This window comes from Acartia tonsa, chromosome 1, assembly GCF_053477335.1.
Source record: "Acartia tonsa isolate MP-2025a chromosome 1, ASM5347733v1, whole genome shotgun sequence".
In the NCBI taxonomy this organism is placed as follows: Eukaryota; Metazoa; Arthropoda; class Copepoda; order Calanoida; family Acartiidae; genus Acartia; species Acartia tonsa.
The window spans coordinates 41,306,854-41,322,680 of record NC_137260.1 but is presented as its reverse complement, the minus strand read 5'-3'; the positions used below and the strand labels follow the sequence as shown (position 1 = coordinate 41,322,680).

At 31.1% G+C, this 15,827-nt stretch overlaps 2 protein-coding genes across 2 annotated transcripts; both read left to right on the top strand.

The window, feature by feature from the left end:
• The first annotated feature begins 5,091 nt into the window (after window positions 1-5,091).
• On the top strand, window positions 5,092-6,794 carry LOC145319633 (uncharacterized). The gene is made up of 2 exons (XM_080161908.1): window positions 5,092-5,213; window positions 6,113-6,794. The coding sequence occupies exons 1-2, from the start codon at window positions 5,163-5,165 to the stop codon at window positions 6,674-6,676; spliced, it is 615 nt and encodes a 204-aa protein (XP_080018034.1). The 5' UTR covers window positions 5,092-5,162; the 3' UTR covers window positions 6,677-6,794.
• Window positions 6,795-9,444: 2,650 nt separating this feature from the next.
• On the top strand, window positions 9,445-15,547 carry LOC145319626 (uncharacterized). The gene is made up of 6 exons (XM_080161896.1): window positions 9,445-9,551; window positions 10,737-10,837; window positions 11,085-11,385; window positions 13,541-13,653; window positions 14,399-14,585; window positions 15,374-15,547. The coding sequence occupies exons 1-6, from the start codon at window positions 9,498-9,500 to the stop codon at window positions 15,458-15,460; spliced, it is 843 nt and encodes a 280-aa protein (XP_080018022.1). The 5' UTR covers window positions 9,445-9,497; the 3' UTR covers window positions 15,461-15,547.
• The last annotated feature ends 280 nt before the right edge of the window (window positions 15,548-15,827 follow it).

The window sequence follows — 15,827 nt, the reverse complement described above, 5'->3', positions numbered from 1 at the left end:
TTATTGGTTATAGTTCGTTATTCCAGTATAAGCGGAAGGGTTAAAGGGGGTGGATGGGAGATATCGATATTTTAGACAGCTTCTAGTGTTATCTTACTTGGTGCAACATCCAAGTAATAATATGTCGATTTAGATATGTTTATCATTTAACATGACCATGTGTATAATGTTTAATCCCAAAAAGTACACACAAAAACACACACACACATTTATAATGTAAATTGAATGGTCAGAAGCATACAGGGAAGCAAAAGAACAATAACAGTTAGGTTAATTAACAAACCGTCTTCCTCCAAAATTAAGAATGTATGAAAGGGTGCTAAACACATAGAGAAAAAGTTATCATTGTCTAATGTCCTATCCCTAATTTCCTGAAGCAATATAACTCTCACTAATGCATTAATCTCTAGTAAAAGGCTTTTTGCACTTTACATTATTCTACATCAAATAACAGAGTTTTTTAGAGTGTGAGATACCCTGGGTATGTTTTACATTATTTTAAATCAAATAATAGAGTCATTAGAGTGTGTGACAGTGACACCCTAGGAATGTTTTATATTATTCTACACATAATAATAGAGTTATAATGGAGTTTGCGATACCCTGGATATGTTTTACATTATTCTACATTAAATAATAGAGTTATTAGAGTGTGAGACACACTTAAGTATATTTTACATTATTCTACATCAAATAATAGAGTTATTAGAGTTATGTTTTACATTATTCCAGATGAATAATAGAGTTATTAGAGTGTGAGACACCCTGCATATGTTTTACATTATTCTATATCAAATAATAGAGTTTGACACCCAGGGTATGTTTTTCATTTTTCTACATCAAATAATTGAGTTATTAGAGTGTGAACGTCTGGGTATGTTTTGCATTATTCTACATCTAATAATAGAGTTATATCAGAGTGTAAGATACCCTGGTATGTTTTACATTATTCTAGATGAATTAAAGAGTTATTAGCGTGTTATACACACTAGTGTATGTTTACATTATTCTACATTAAATAATATCGTTATGAGAGTATAAGACACTCTGGGTATGTTTTATACAATTCTAATTATAGATATATTAGAGTTAGTGAAACCCAGGCTAATTGTTTAAATCATTCTATAAGACAAAAAAGAGCTAGTAGAGTAAGCGACTCCACGGTTTTTAATATTCGACTTTAATAACAGAGCAAAAAGCAAAGACGTCACGTCAAGGCCTTGTTCTATATATTTTTATATTATATTAGATGAATGGAATGAAAGAATTTCTATGGATCTATTCAGAATGTAAAGAAGTCTTATATTTTACATTTTTCATCAATCTAGTCTTATTTCTATAATAGCTGTTAATCTAACTCTTTTCCTTCATTCCATACATGTAGTTTTAGAATGAATATATTAATACTTGGATCTTACACCAGATTTTCATGTCTTTTAATAAAGTGTAAAACGTGTTGGGCTAAACTAACGATTTCCCCTCTCAACCTCTTTACCCCATCTCCTCCCCTCTTACTGATTGAATGAACTGACCAATAAATGAGTTCCAAGTTAGCAAGCTAAATTTCCTCTGTCATAATATCCACGTATATTCTACATCCAGTATTAGTAGTTTAGTTTAGAAAAAGAAATTCTGATTAAGATTTATATTTTCACTACAAAAACTTGTAGACTTCAGGTTTAGGTTAAGATGAGGTCGAAATATTCAGGGATAAAGGTAGGTGAAGTCCGAACTTTTATTTAAAGGATACAGGGATCTTAAGGGATAAGATAATTAATTATAAACTAATGTGCATCCCAATTATCCCAAATTTGTTCCTTCTGTGGATTTAAACAGATTAAAAGAAAAAATTGAACAAAGCTCGTGTGTAACAACCAATATATATTGAAGAAAAGTGATTAAAGGTTTTAGGCAAACGAATGAAAAAACGTATTTTAAAAATGTCCTTCTCTTGATTAAGAATCATGTTTTTATCCTTTACATTTTTTTTAGTTTTTATTATATGGGCATAAGTCAGTACTCACAAAGACTATTTAGAAAAGCTTTTTTTTTGGTTGATAAGGATTTTTAAAAGCGAAGCTTTTCTATAATTAGGGTAGGTCCGTACGTAGCTTTTTTCGTTAATTTAAGCATGTTAGAATTGTCCTATCGATTTAGTAGTTAGGTACGATTTAGAAAGCGTAGCAACTCTGTAATCATAACAAGAGTGTCCGTACGTCCATTTTAAACATGTTGATTTTTTTACTTTTTTAACAACAAATTTTTATGTGATTTAATCATCGATTGATCTGGATTTTGGTATGTTGATTCCTGGGACAACAAAGTTTAATGTTATAGGCAACTCTATAATCAAGTCTTAAAAATGTAAGCATGTCCTTAAACAATATCCTGAATCAAGCAGTTTTTCAACAAATTTACTTACAATTTTGCTCCGATTCTTATACATTTATGTTCTGATTATTCAGTTCTGACATTATATAAGTGTTAATGTCCGTTTGTCCCACCGTTTCAGTGCTTCGCTTTTATGGATGTTGTCATCCTTGTTTAATTAATATTAAGTCTATTCTATACAAAATACTTTCTCTATAAGCTCTAAATTCATTTTTCCAGTATGGCTTCGAAACAGATTTATAACCGCTCGGCCATACTGAAAATTATATATCGTATCGTATTACAGACATTTTTTCTCGAATATAAAAATAATAAAATCAATACCATATTTTTTAACTGGGCCTTCGGCTCCATTGGGCTAACAACACTAGTTTTGATATTTTTTTTTATTTTAATAGCCGCAGATAACTGTCTATTTTATGGTGCGATACATAACTATTCCTATATTAGTAAACCACATAGTTGCAAAAAAGCAAAGAATTTGAACAATTTCAATATAATTTTGACCCAAAAGTTTGACACATGTTTTACTAAAGTTTCAGGAAATACCAAAAGTTTTTTTTCTTCGATATTTGAATTTTTTTAGAAAGTTTTTAAAATCGAAATGTATATTAGAATTAATAGAAAATATAATTTTAATTATTTTTACGCATTAAAAATAAATCTTTTAAAATTTTAAGTATGAAGTAGTAAAACACTTGTTACAATTGAAATTTTTTCTACATTTAAGACGTGTCTTTCTATACGCCTCTAACGGTTAGCTTCAATAGTAATTTTAGCACCCTAGAATCTATGTTAGAAGAATATTTTGTAGCTTGATGCTGAACTTTTCATAATTGGATTATCCCTATAAAATCGATATCTTGTTACTTAGATGTTGCACCAGATTTTCAACAACTACTCCGATAAAGAAATACTCGCAGCTGGCTAAAATAACGATACCCACTATCCACCCCCTTCACCCAATACCCTTCTCTCCTACTGACCAATAAATAAGGTCCATATCAGCAAAATGACGACAAAGAGAGGGGTAGGTTTCTGGTAGAATCCGTAAAGGTGTGTGTTTTAAGGCTTAAAAATAGTAGTAGAACGATAATATTCACTAAATATGTGTATTTCTTATTGTAAAGAACTATAGACAAATTTTTTTTTAAAATTAACATAAATTTTTATCGTTCTACTACTGTTTTTTACTTATAACACACAACCTTTACGGATTTTACCAGAAACCTACCCCTCTCTTTTTCCCCTGTCAACATGTCCACGATTATCCTATATCCATTTCTTAAAAATTTAACATTTTTCGAATAGTTAATTCTTAGGTACAATGTTTTAATTCATTTTAAAAAAGTTTAAAGGTTAATTTTAGGAAGTTTTATAACTTTTTGGAACATAAAATCGTATAATGCACTATTTCTTTTTTTGCTTGGTTGCTTGAGTGGATAGTGTTATCCTTGTAAATCAATAAATTAATAAACATTGGTGGTCAAATGTTTTATGATGCTTTGATTTTATTTCTATAGATAATGTTATGGATAAATGTTGATATTTTTGACCTTTTTTAAAAAGGTAAAAATATTTGTTTTGGTTATGATGACATTTACTTTTATATTTATCTTTTATAATTTAATATCCTTAAAAAACCTCAACCATACTAAAAAACCCTGAAAAGAAAATAACAGACTCCCAAAAAAATTACTTTTACTTTTTAGAACTAGAATGGAAAGTTTATAGTAGAAGATTAACTACACAGTTATCCGAAATATGGCCAATAAAAAAACAAATTAAATAGATAATATTCTTTTAAATAATTTTAAAAGAAGCTCTTATCTTTATTCATATTGTAGATTTATAATAAGGGAGGAAGGAGACATTAATCTGTTTATCACACTACTCCCCAAAGTATCATAATAACGTTATATTCTTTATTGGCGTTAAGCCTTTGGAATTTTTATTGAATTCTGATTTATTAGTTTTTAAAGTTGAGTGTCCAAATATTTCAACCGCTAGTTGTAATGTACAGAAGGGGTATGTATGTTTATAATCATTGGGGATGAAAATCAATTTATCGGCCATTGTCTTATCCCTTTAGATTCATCAAATGTAATAAAAATTAATGTTCATTTAATCATTTAGCTTTGATAAATTATCAATTTTTAAATTTAAATTTTATTAAATAAAACATATAAAGCAATTTTGTGATGATGCTTATCCAAAACATTTTTTACTCCAAAACTACTTACTATAGGTCCACTTTAAGAGTTTCCCTTTAACTTTTAATAAAATTGAAACAAGGGTGTTAGATCTAAAGAATATAAAAAGAGAAAATTTTGAATTTAAAAACAAAAAAAAGTATTTTTTTATCTATCCGAAATTTTAATGTTGCCCAGAATGATAATGTGCTTAATCTAATAAAATCCAAATTCCACAAATCCAATGTGCATAAATATAAGCATGTCCGAAATAATAAATTGGATCCATACAAGGAGGTGTTTGAGGTCTACATCTATATTAAATTTGCCAGTGGGGTGGGTGAATACACCCCTTTTTACACTCTTCCGACTTGGATGCTACATTACATTCAGTTGAGTATCTTTAACATCATATGATCATCAAATCACCTTACATATGGACGACAATATAAGTTTTAAAGAAGCTTCGCAACAACATAAATAAAACGTAAGAAATTAGAATAAAACACTTGTGTGTATTAAAGAAGCTTTCTTTAAAAGCCTGGTCAGTTAGTTAGTAAAGGGAGTAGGACCTTGAAGATGAGAACGGTTACATGGGTCCTTCTCGGGACCTGCGTGGCCGCAGCGCAGGTAAATACTTTGTTTGTAGCTACGCTTCTTTACAACTAGCTTTGTCCTTACACACGTCTGGCTCGGTTTATTATTGAATAATTTTAAATTCTATATATTTTTGGATCAATTATGAAATTGATAAGTTTTAAGTAAGAACCAATGAATCTTTGAAAGAGCTAGTCTTATCAGGCTACGATTTTCAGAAATGTTTTGTATTTATCCTAAAATCTCGAGGCCACGCTGATTGGGTCTAGAGTCAAGTCCTACGCCTATAAATAAAGACCAAAGTTAGAAATATATTTCATAATTATAAATTGTTCTTTAAAATACCATAATACCATTAACTATTTAAATTTTTTCAACTTTTTAACCTATCTTCTTGAATTGACCGACTAGAAACTTTTAAAATTTTCTTATGTGTGGGTTTGTCCTTGTCGCTATGTTCTAATTGTCTTACTTTGTTTTATTTTAAAAACTTATTTCTCAAAATAGCAATTAGATAAGTTAGGTTTACTTAAGTTAGGTTGGGCTACTTAAAGAGTTAGGCTCTCTGTGGGGGCCATTAATGGTCCAAGGTGGTTAAGTCAGAAAACATCCTAAAACAACAACAAGAGATTTATTGAGCTTCCATTGAAAAGTACAACCAAGTCAGACGAGTAATTTCACATTTCTCCTGGCTTCAGAGGTTCTATAGGCCCTGTTTTCGACGGGGGAAGATAAGGAAAAGAAATAAGTTAAAACTAAAACTGTCCTAAGACTTAAAAATATGAATAAAAAAGAAGTTATTGCAATCTTAAGCTTAAGACATAAAAAAACTTAATACTTAATATATTTGAATATGCTAGACTAATATAACCTAAAAGATTAGTTCACTTTCAATTTAAGGGATTCATTATATAATAATTTTTTTTTTTTAGGCTCTATCTGATGTATCAATCCCCGGCGAGGCTATCATTCAATTGTGCGTGTTCGGCTCACCCCTTCAAACCAAACTGCCAGCCGCCATCATGCAGTGTCCTGATGCCGATTCAGACGTCCAATACTGGCCTAAGGGCAAGTGTCCTCCATTCCCCAAATTTATGAACCACCTGAAAAACCACCAGTCCAAGACAACCTGCCTGGCCAACGCCCTGGGCTGGATCAATAACGGCCAGCTGGATAACGCCGCAGTTGTTGCCGATATGGCAGGTTTGAACCCTGAACTTGGAATGCAACTGAATCCCGATGATCTTGATAATTGTGTCAGCAAGGAGATGGGTCCTCTGAAGCAAAAGCTTAAGAAATGCAAGAGGAAGTACAAGAAAGATAATCAGGCTCAACAATTAGAGGAAGGCCTAAGCCTTCTTGTTGGATCTAAATGTATGGTCAACCTAATGATGGACACCTGCCAAAACCACATGAAATATAACATCCAATTAATCCTGGATTTGTTTTTGAGCTATAACGGACCATTGCCCACTGCCCCAGTTATTATGGGATAATGATTATTTAATGTATTTACCTCTGATAATTTTTTATTATATATTATGATATTGTATTAGTAATACTGTATAATTACAATGTTGATGATACTCGTAAATAAATACTTTAGAATCGTGATTTTTACTTTTTTTTTAAACAAGGTTACTCTATAACTTATTTTGCCTTTGACTGCTTTAGAGGGAATTTGATTAGGAACTTTTGATAGTGAGCATCTACTTCACTAAACACATGTACTTTGTCTGCAATCAATTTTTGCTTCCTTACTCTTAACCCCTTCATTTGCCTGAAAGATCTTTTTTAAACCTAAATTGTTATCAACTATTTTTGTACTAAAAGGACAAGTTCTTTAAATATGTTTATTTTTGTGTAAATTTTATTTTCATATTTTTAAAGATATAATTTTGGCCAGGGAAAGTCTTTCAAAAAGTCGATGGTTAAAGGCTCTAGCTTTTGGCAAGAAAACGACGGCACTTCCTCACAAATGTGTCATTTAGACAAATGAATCGTTTATTTGAAATACATCGAAAATGATTAAAGTTAAAGTTAAGCTTTTCATAGGCTTGGGGTAGGCTTTTAAGGGAGGGTACCGCCACCATCCAAAGATAAATCGCCCCTAGGTAATCCTTCCTTTAAGTATCCCTAGAAGACTCTAGTGGTGTAGCCACTATCCGCTAATTTACAAAAAGTGAGTCATGAAATTTAAATATACAAACGTTTAAGGCTAAAAGATCTGTTTAAAGGAAGTAAAAGTACGTACTATTATATCTAAAAAATAGGAGGGACACTTAAAAAAATTCTAATTGATGTAAATTAATGTTAATCAATGTATCAGGGATAAAGGGGAAATTGGGCTGCTTGTAACATTAGTCTTTAAAGTTTCATCTTCATTGTTAGCAACTTTGGGGACTTTTATTAAAGTTTTATTACAATTGGTTCATAAAGTTGAGTGTCCCAACGTTTTAACCACTGATTGTAATATACACAAAGGACAATTTTGTGAATCATCATCATGGATTAAATCATTTTATCGGCCATTGTGTTATCCCTCTAGATCCCTGGTAAAATTATGTACGTGTCAAAGTAAAACAAACGTACATCCGAATTCCAAAAGTATTAGTACATCATTTCAGTAGTAAAAGGGATAAAAATTTTCTAAATTAATTGATAAATTAAATTGAGCATATTTTTAATATTGCAAGAGGGGTCGAAAGGGATAAGAAAACGTTTGGACACTCAACTTAATGAACCAAACAATCCAATTTTGATAAAAGTCCGCATAGTAGCTATACCAACCAATAAGAAAATATTACTTTAAAAACTGGAGACATTGGGCTGTTTATTACACTAGTCCCACGAGTTTTATAGTAACGTTTTCTTATTCGTTGGCCTACCAATTTTGGGATCTTATATTGAATTTGATTGGTTGGTTCATTAAAAATAATAAAGTGTCCAAACCTTTCAACCACTAATTTTAATTTAAAAAAAAAAGAGTGATTTTGTGTACTATTATTGGGGATGTACGTTAACCTACCGGCCTTATTCAGTTAGATTACTATAAAAATGAATATCTTTACATAATAATCTTATCATCTTTTAATTTAAGTCTAATTGCAACTATAATAAAAATAGAAATATTATATCTTAAAAATACTTATATCCTGTAAAAAAAATCGTATGAGTTGATATGATTATGTCATGTTTTGGGAAATCCACAGACAATCAACAACAAGGACAATTATATTTAAAGCTAAGAAGACCGAAACCAAGTGTTTTTTAAGGAACTGTATTTGTATGCATTTAAATAAAAATTCGACAAGAAACAACATTTAATGAGCATTTTAGGTTAGATTATATAAAGGTGGGAGGGTGGGGGGACTTTGCGTTGTTTATTACACTAATACCCAAAGTTTTATGATAAAGTTTTCTTATTCGTTGGCTAAAGGGACTTTTGTGAATGTTGATTTGTTGTTTCATTTAGTTGCTTTCCAAACGTTATAATCACTAATTTTAATCTACAAAATTGGTAATATTGTGTATCATCTTTGGAGATGTACGTGAATTTATCGGTCATAGTCTTATCCCTTTTAGGTTCCTGATCTATATTATTTTAACTAACATTAGGGCGTCGGACGGAAGATTCAACAGACGGGCATAACTTATTTATGAAGTAGCTGTCAATATAAAACAAGGATGACAACATCTATAAAAGCGAAGCTCTGAAACGGTATGACAGACGAGCATTAACTATTGTGAAGTGTCAGAACTGAAAATAAAAAATAAGAATATACAAGTTTTGACAAAACTATACTTAAATTTGTTGCAAAATTTCTTAAATACATAATTTTGTTTAAGAACATACTGACATGTTTAGGACTTGATTATAGAGATGATTCGCTCATAGTATTGTACCTTATTGTAATTGGAATCAGTAATCCCAAAATCAGATCAATCGGATGATTTTATCATATAAAAAATTTTTGTTAACAAAGTAAAAAAACAACATGTTTAAAATGGACGAATATTCTGGTAACGATTATAGAGTTGCTACGCTTTCTAAATCGTACCTAACTACTACAGGAAAGATCATATAGTTTGAAATCGATAGGACTATTCTGACATGCCTAAATTAACGAAAAAAGCTATCCGTTACGGACGGACTGACTGACAGACGGACGGACCGACCGACCCTAATTATAGAAAAGCTTCGCTTTTAAAAAAGACATTGTTTCAAAACGTATTATAATCAAATTGAACTTTAAACACTTGTATTTTTTAATAAAACAAACTAGACTGTCTGTATTATTCAGTAGAAATAAAAAAATGCTAGCTGGGATATCTTTGGTTCTGTGTCTGGCACAGATACTCTCTGTACAGGTAAATAATAGATATTTATAACATCGTATTATTTACAGTTTTCCGCGGACATTAAGATAAACAATTAGAAGATTTAAACCAGTTTTGTTAGACCTATGATTTTCATTTTGATAATTCGTCTAAAATTGTCTGTAATAAGATACGATACATATTTTTTTTTGCTGAGAATCTGATGTTGTTAATGCATCTATTTTCAATAAATTCCTGTTAGATATTTTTTATTGATTCACAAATTGAATACGACAGTTGAAGCTTTGTTTGGTGGTTTCTTTTATAGAGCCTACTCGAGCATAGATATTAGAAACCACGCAGGGGTTAGGAATTTGAAGAAAAAAACCTTTAACAATATTATTTAAATTAATTAGAAAACAAGGATGACAACATCCATAAAAGCGAAGCACTAAAACGGTAGGACAAACGGACATTAACACTTGTATAGTGTCAGAACTGAATAATCAGAATATAAATGTATAAGAGTCGATGCAAAATAGTAAGTAAATTTGTTGAAAAACTGCTTGATACAGAATGATGTTTATGGACATACTTACATTTTTAGGACTTAATTATAAAGTTGCTTTGCTTATAATATTGTACTTTGTTGTCCCAGGAATCAGTATACAAAAAATCAGATCAATCGGATAATTAGATCATATAAAAATTAGTTGTTAAAAAAAGTAAAAAAATCAACATGTTTAAAATGGACGTACGGACATTTTGGTAATGATTATAGAGTTGCTACGCTTTCTAAATCGTATCTAACTACTGCAGGAATCACCATGCAAAGTTTGAAATCGATAGGACAATTCTAACATGCCTAAATTAACGAAAAAAGCTATCCGTGACGGACGGACGTACGGACGGACGGACCGACCCTAATTATAGAAAAGCTTCGCTTTTAAAAATAAGGAGTAAGTGGAGTTTTCGTTCTTAAAAAACACTTTGAAAGAAAGCACCCATTGTTTTTTATATTATGTTTTTACTATCAATAAACTACTTTGGGAAGATCTATTTAAATGTCTTACTTTTTTCTGATTTTACATTTTAAAACACTTTAGTAAATGCAATATTATCAATCGGAATTATATCCTTATTCCTTATAGTTAAGTAAAATATTATGTTGCTTATAAAGTTAAGGAGAAAAAAAGAAGGATTGGAACATCTAAATCTCTACTACCTTTACTTCAGGGTACAAGAATCAGTGATGCTGATGCTATAAAACTGTGTACCGTCGGTTCCACCCTACAAGCCAACTTTACCCAAGCACTTGATGATTGCGGATTTATGAGGTGTTCTTAAATTTTGTTTTTCTTACCACTGCACTGCATTGATATATATACATATTTATCGCATTGTTTCATGACGTTGAAAATTGTCTGTAATACGATGTTATGTGTGATATTTAAGTATGACTGAGAACAGGTTCTAATTCATCGGATATTAATCGGTTTCGAGGCCATACGGTAAAATTCGTATCTATAAAACGTAAAAAGCTGTCAAAAAACGGGAATGGGGTATATAGAATCATATTTTTAGGGGTACAGAATGTGAATGGCCCGGGACAGATAGAGCCTACGGATATGAAAATGTTTACAATTCCAAACACAGTGGTGGAGGCGGATGGGGTGGTCAATGGGCTGGCGGTTGGGGCGGCAGTTGGGGAGGTGGATGGGGTGGTGGTTGGGGTGGTGGATGGGGCGGCGGATGGGGACGATGCAAGGCATACTCCGATGTGCTTGCGGTTGCTGAGAAAGAAGCAGAAAAAACCTCGTGTCTAGCTGCAGCTCTGGGTTGGTTGGATGATAATAGTACTGTGGATAATGAGCTTATTCAGCAGGTACAGTCATAATGACATCATAAGACTAAATGTTTAGATATTTGTAATGAAATAGCTAAAATTGACCTCTAATTACCTCAAAGATTTACATAACTAACTATCTATTTTTTTCATTTAAAAAATCTAATATATATCTTGTAACAGTGTAAATTATATGATATAAAAGGATCTAAATGGATAGAACAATAGCTGTATAATTTATATAAATCCAAAAGTGTTTAAGCCAACGAATAAGAAAACGCTACAATAAAACTTTGGGTTCTAGTATTATAAAAGTTGAATGTCCCCTCCCTGTATGATATGTTATAATTTTATGAAAAATTATATTTGTTTTTTGTTAAGCAACTATTGATTATAATTGTCCTTTTGGAGATAACATTATTGTTTTATTAATTGTATTAGGTGTTCGGGAAACCTTAGCACGTTAGGGCACATTACTAGAACATTATTATACCTATCAACTATTTAGGTACTTTCCAGGGAGGAAGGGGACTATTAATTACCCTTTCTCCCTAAAGTTTTAAAATGACGTTTTCTTATTCGTTGGCCTAACAACTGGCGACTTTCATTGAGCTTTGATTGGTATGTTCATCTAGTTGAGTGTCCAAACGTTTCAACCACAGATTGTAATCTACAGAAGGGATAATTTTACATAGCATCATTAGGGAAATACATCAATTTATCGGCCATTGTCTTATCCCTTTAGAATTAGATCTCTGTATATATATATAAACTGCGAACCAAAAAAATAGGCAAATCAGAATTTTCAAAATGGCAGCTTCATTATTCATTTGGGACGAATTTATTGTAAATATAATATGTAGATGCATCTTTTTGTTACAAGTTTCCACCGTTGATTTTTTATTAATCAGCATTAATGAAGCACAAGATCTCAAAAACAGCATTTTGGGTAAAAACTGGTGAACCAAAAAGATATGCAAATCCAAAACAAATCAATGGAAAAACGATTTTTTGCACTTTTCTTCTGTTTTAAAGATTGATTCTGATAAATTCACAATTTTTTAAGGGATTTATCCATTAATTATTATGAAATCTAGTATAAGGTAGAAATAAATGATTTAAAAAAAAAAGAAATTCAACCCCTAACACTTTAGAGGTCAGCTGCTGACCTCCAGTTTAATGGATGTAGCCTAATACATGTTAAAGATAAAAATTACCCTGAAAAGTATACAAAAATGCTTTTTAATGTGTTAAAAAAAAACATTTTAAAATCTTGATTTTGAGGATGATGTCCTTTCAGATGCTCCTATTGGTGATGATGGTGAGCCAAATGTTATCTAAGTACATGCCCATTACAACAACTTGACTATCAACCTATGTACCATTTTTTGTAGTCATAGCAATCTCCAATGGAGCCTCAAGACAAGAAATATAAACATCTTCTAAAAACGACAGTATTTACCTTATGCATTGGAGTAATTAAAATTGCAATTTTTTCTTTTTTAATACTGCTTGGCTGGAGGCTGCTATGAATACAAAAATTGGACCATAGTTCAATATATAAGTTGTCATCATGGTCATGCACTTTGATAACATTTGGCTCACCATCACTACCCATAGGAGCATCTTAAAGGCCATCGTCCTCAAAATTAAGATTTTAAAATGGATTTTTTTAACACATTAAAAATCATTTTTGTACACTTTTAAGAGTAATTATTATTTTTAATATGTATTTAGCTTCATCGATAATACTGGAGGTCAGCAACTGTCCTTTAAAGTAATAGGGATCGAATTTCTTTTTTTCTAATATTTCTTATTTTAAAAAATCATTAATTTCTACTTTATACTACTTTTCATAATAATTAATGCATAAATCCCTTTAAAAATTATTAATTTATCAGAATCAATCTTTAAAACAGAAGAAAAGTGCAAAAAAATCGTTTTTGCATTGATTTGTTTTGGATTTGCATATCTTTTTGGTTCACCAGTTTTTACCCAAAATGCTGTTTTTGAGATCTTGTGCTTCATTGGTGCTGATTAATAAAAAATTAACGGTGGTAACTTGTAACCAAAAGATGCATCTACATTTTATATTAACAGTAAAATCATCCTAAATGAATATTAAAGCTGCTATTCTGCAAATTCAGATTTGCCTATTTTTTTGGTTCGCAGTTTATATAATACTTGAATTAAGGACCTATCAACCCTATTGCCAGCAGTTGCGGATGGCATTGATGCGAATAAAACACAAGAATGTGCAAAAACAAAGCTGGATTATAAACAACAGACATTGAAAAATTGCAATAGGTAAGATTAGAAAATTTAGAATTCTCATTCTTTCTTTTAAATAAAAAAAACTATATATTATCAATACATCTGCTTTTCATGTACTCTAATAAAATGATACTCCAAGCTGACAAAAAGTTTCGATATCCCCCATCCACACTCTTTACCCCATCCCTTCCCCTCCTACTGGATTAATGAACTGACCCATAAATGAGGTCTATATTAGATACCGAAATTTCTTATCAATATACCCACATATTATATATCCAATTATATAAACGTTTAAAACAATTTCAATGGTCACTTCGATTAATAGTTTGATTTTAAAAAGTAAACACTTGTTATTTCATTTTTTTATAATTTGTATATTTCTGCAATGATATTTACTATTAAACAGGGATTTGCAATCGCCATTAACTCGAATTACCTTTAGGCTAAAAAATATTTATTAATCATTAGAATATTAAGCATTCCAACAGCTAAAAAGTTTCAGCCTGACTTATCATTTTTATGTAGAATTTAAAATACAAAATTGCATCATATATACAGAATTTATTTGTTGAAACATTTTATTAACAAAATTATCGAAAGCTTAAATAGTATCAACTTATCGTTTTGAGAACCTTTTTGTTTGATATTTTTCTTGATATCATGAAAGTATTAATAAAATAATCCATTCCATCTTGAATCGCTTTTCTTATGATAGCATTATAACTGCAGTTATAGAAAACCTAAGGGTTTAAAGTTATATAAAAATATATTTTAGGTATACCGACGCAGAGATAGAAACTCTGCTAACCCTATACAAGACTGAATACACCACTGAATGTCTACTTGGAGCCTTCCGCAAGTCTTGCTACAGCTATGTGGACAATAGTGTTGACTATGCAGTTCAACTGGCAGAGATCATTACTGATGGAACTTCTGAACAGATTGTTCAGCTTATTATTCAGGTAAATGCTAAAACTGTGAAACCAGATTTCTTGATTTTTCCATTTGTAATCATTTTTTTAAGTCAATAATTCTATATCCTTATACTAAAGTAACAGGATGTCTATGTGTTTGTCTGTGTGTTTGTGTGTTTGTACCGAAGGATCTCGCTTACCGCTGAACCGATCGGGTTTTCCTTAACAGGGTAGCTTCTCATAAGTCCCGGGAAGGTTTATAACTATTTTGGGGGAGGGTACCACCATCCTATCAGGAGAAATCGCCCCTAGAAAAAAATTACCCCTCTCGAAAAAGAGACTCCAACGAAACATAAACCAATTATTTCTGTAATTAGATATTTTAAATAAAAAAAAACATGCAAAGTGCCACTAGAGGCCTCTAGGGGGCGTAGCCGCTAGTATATATAAAAGTAACAAGATGTCTTAACTGTGTGTCTGTCCTTATTAGATTAGTTTTCGGTATTGTTCTCTTTTAAAGTGAAGATTCTTATAACTATTAAGTGACTTTTTCTTTAAAAAGTTCCTCTAGAGGGGCCCCAGAGTCAGTTTGACTTCTTTAAAGTGTTCGTTAACGTACAGTAAGTTTGGGGATACGACAATGCACGACAAATTGATGCACATTCCCAACAATGATAAATAAAACTACCCCTTCAGTGCATTAAAAATTGAACTTGAAGCCAACGAATGAGAAAACGTGCCGACGTCGGATGTCCTATCATTACTTGAGTAAGGTAGAATTGGTTGCTCGAAAGTATTTCTTTTTATTCTTGTTTTAAATGAAATACATTTTTTAGTTACTGGCTAAGTTGACCGGAAAGACAGAGGATGTCATCAAAGCTGAGATTGAGAAGTTGGCCCAGGCTCTTACTGCATTAGGATAATCTTGTAATATAAGAAGTTTGTTTCCTGTATTTAAAAGAGTTTTGAATTAGTTTATATTATAATCAATAATTATTTAAGTTTTAAAATTATTAATTGCATTGCATGTCAAATATAAAAAAAAATTTAAGCAATAAATTATTTTATCACATCTGTTATGCTGTAAATATTTAAAAACAAAATAATCATGTAGGTTTTAAATTGGATCAAGTCAAGCAGAGTGTTCCAAACACAAAAAGTGAAACAGAGTGTGCCAAACACAACAAGTAAAACAGAGCGTGCCAAAATTTTGTCAAGTAAAGCAGAGTATGCCAATATTCCCCCCAAGTAAAGCATAAATTTGATATTTGGCTACCGTGCTTTAGCCAT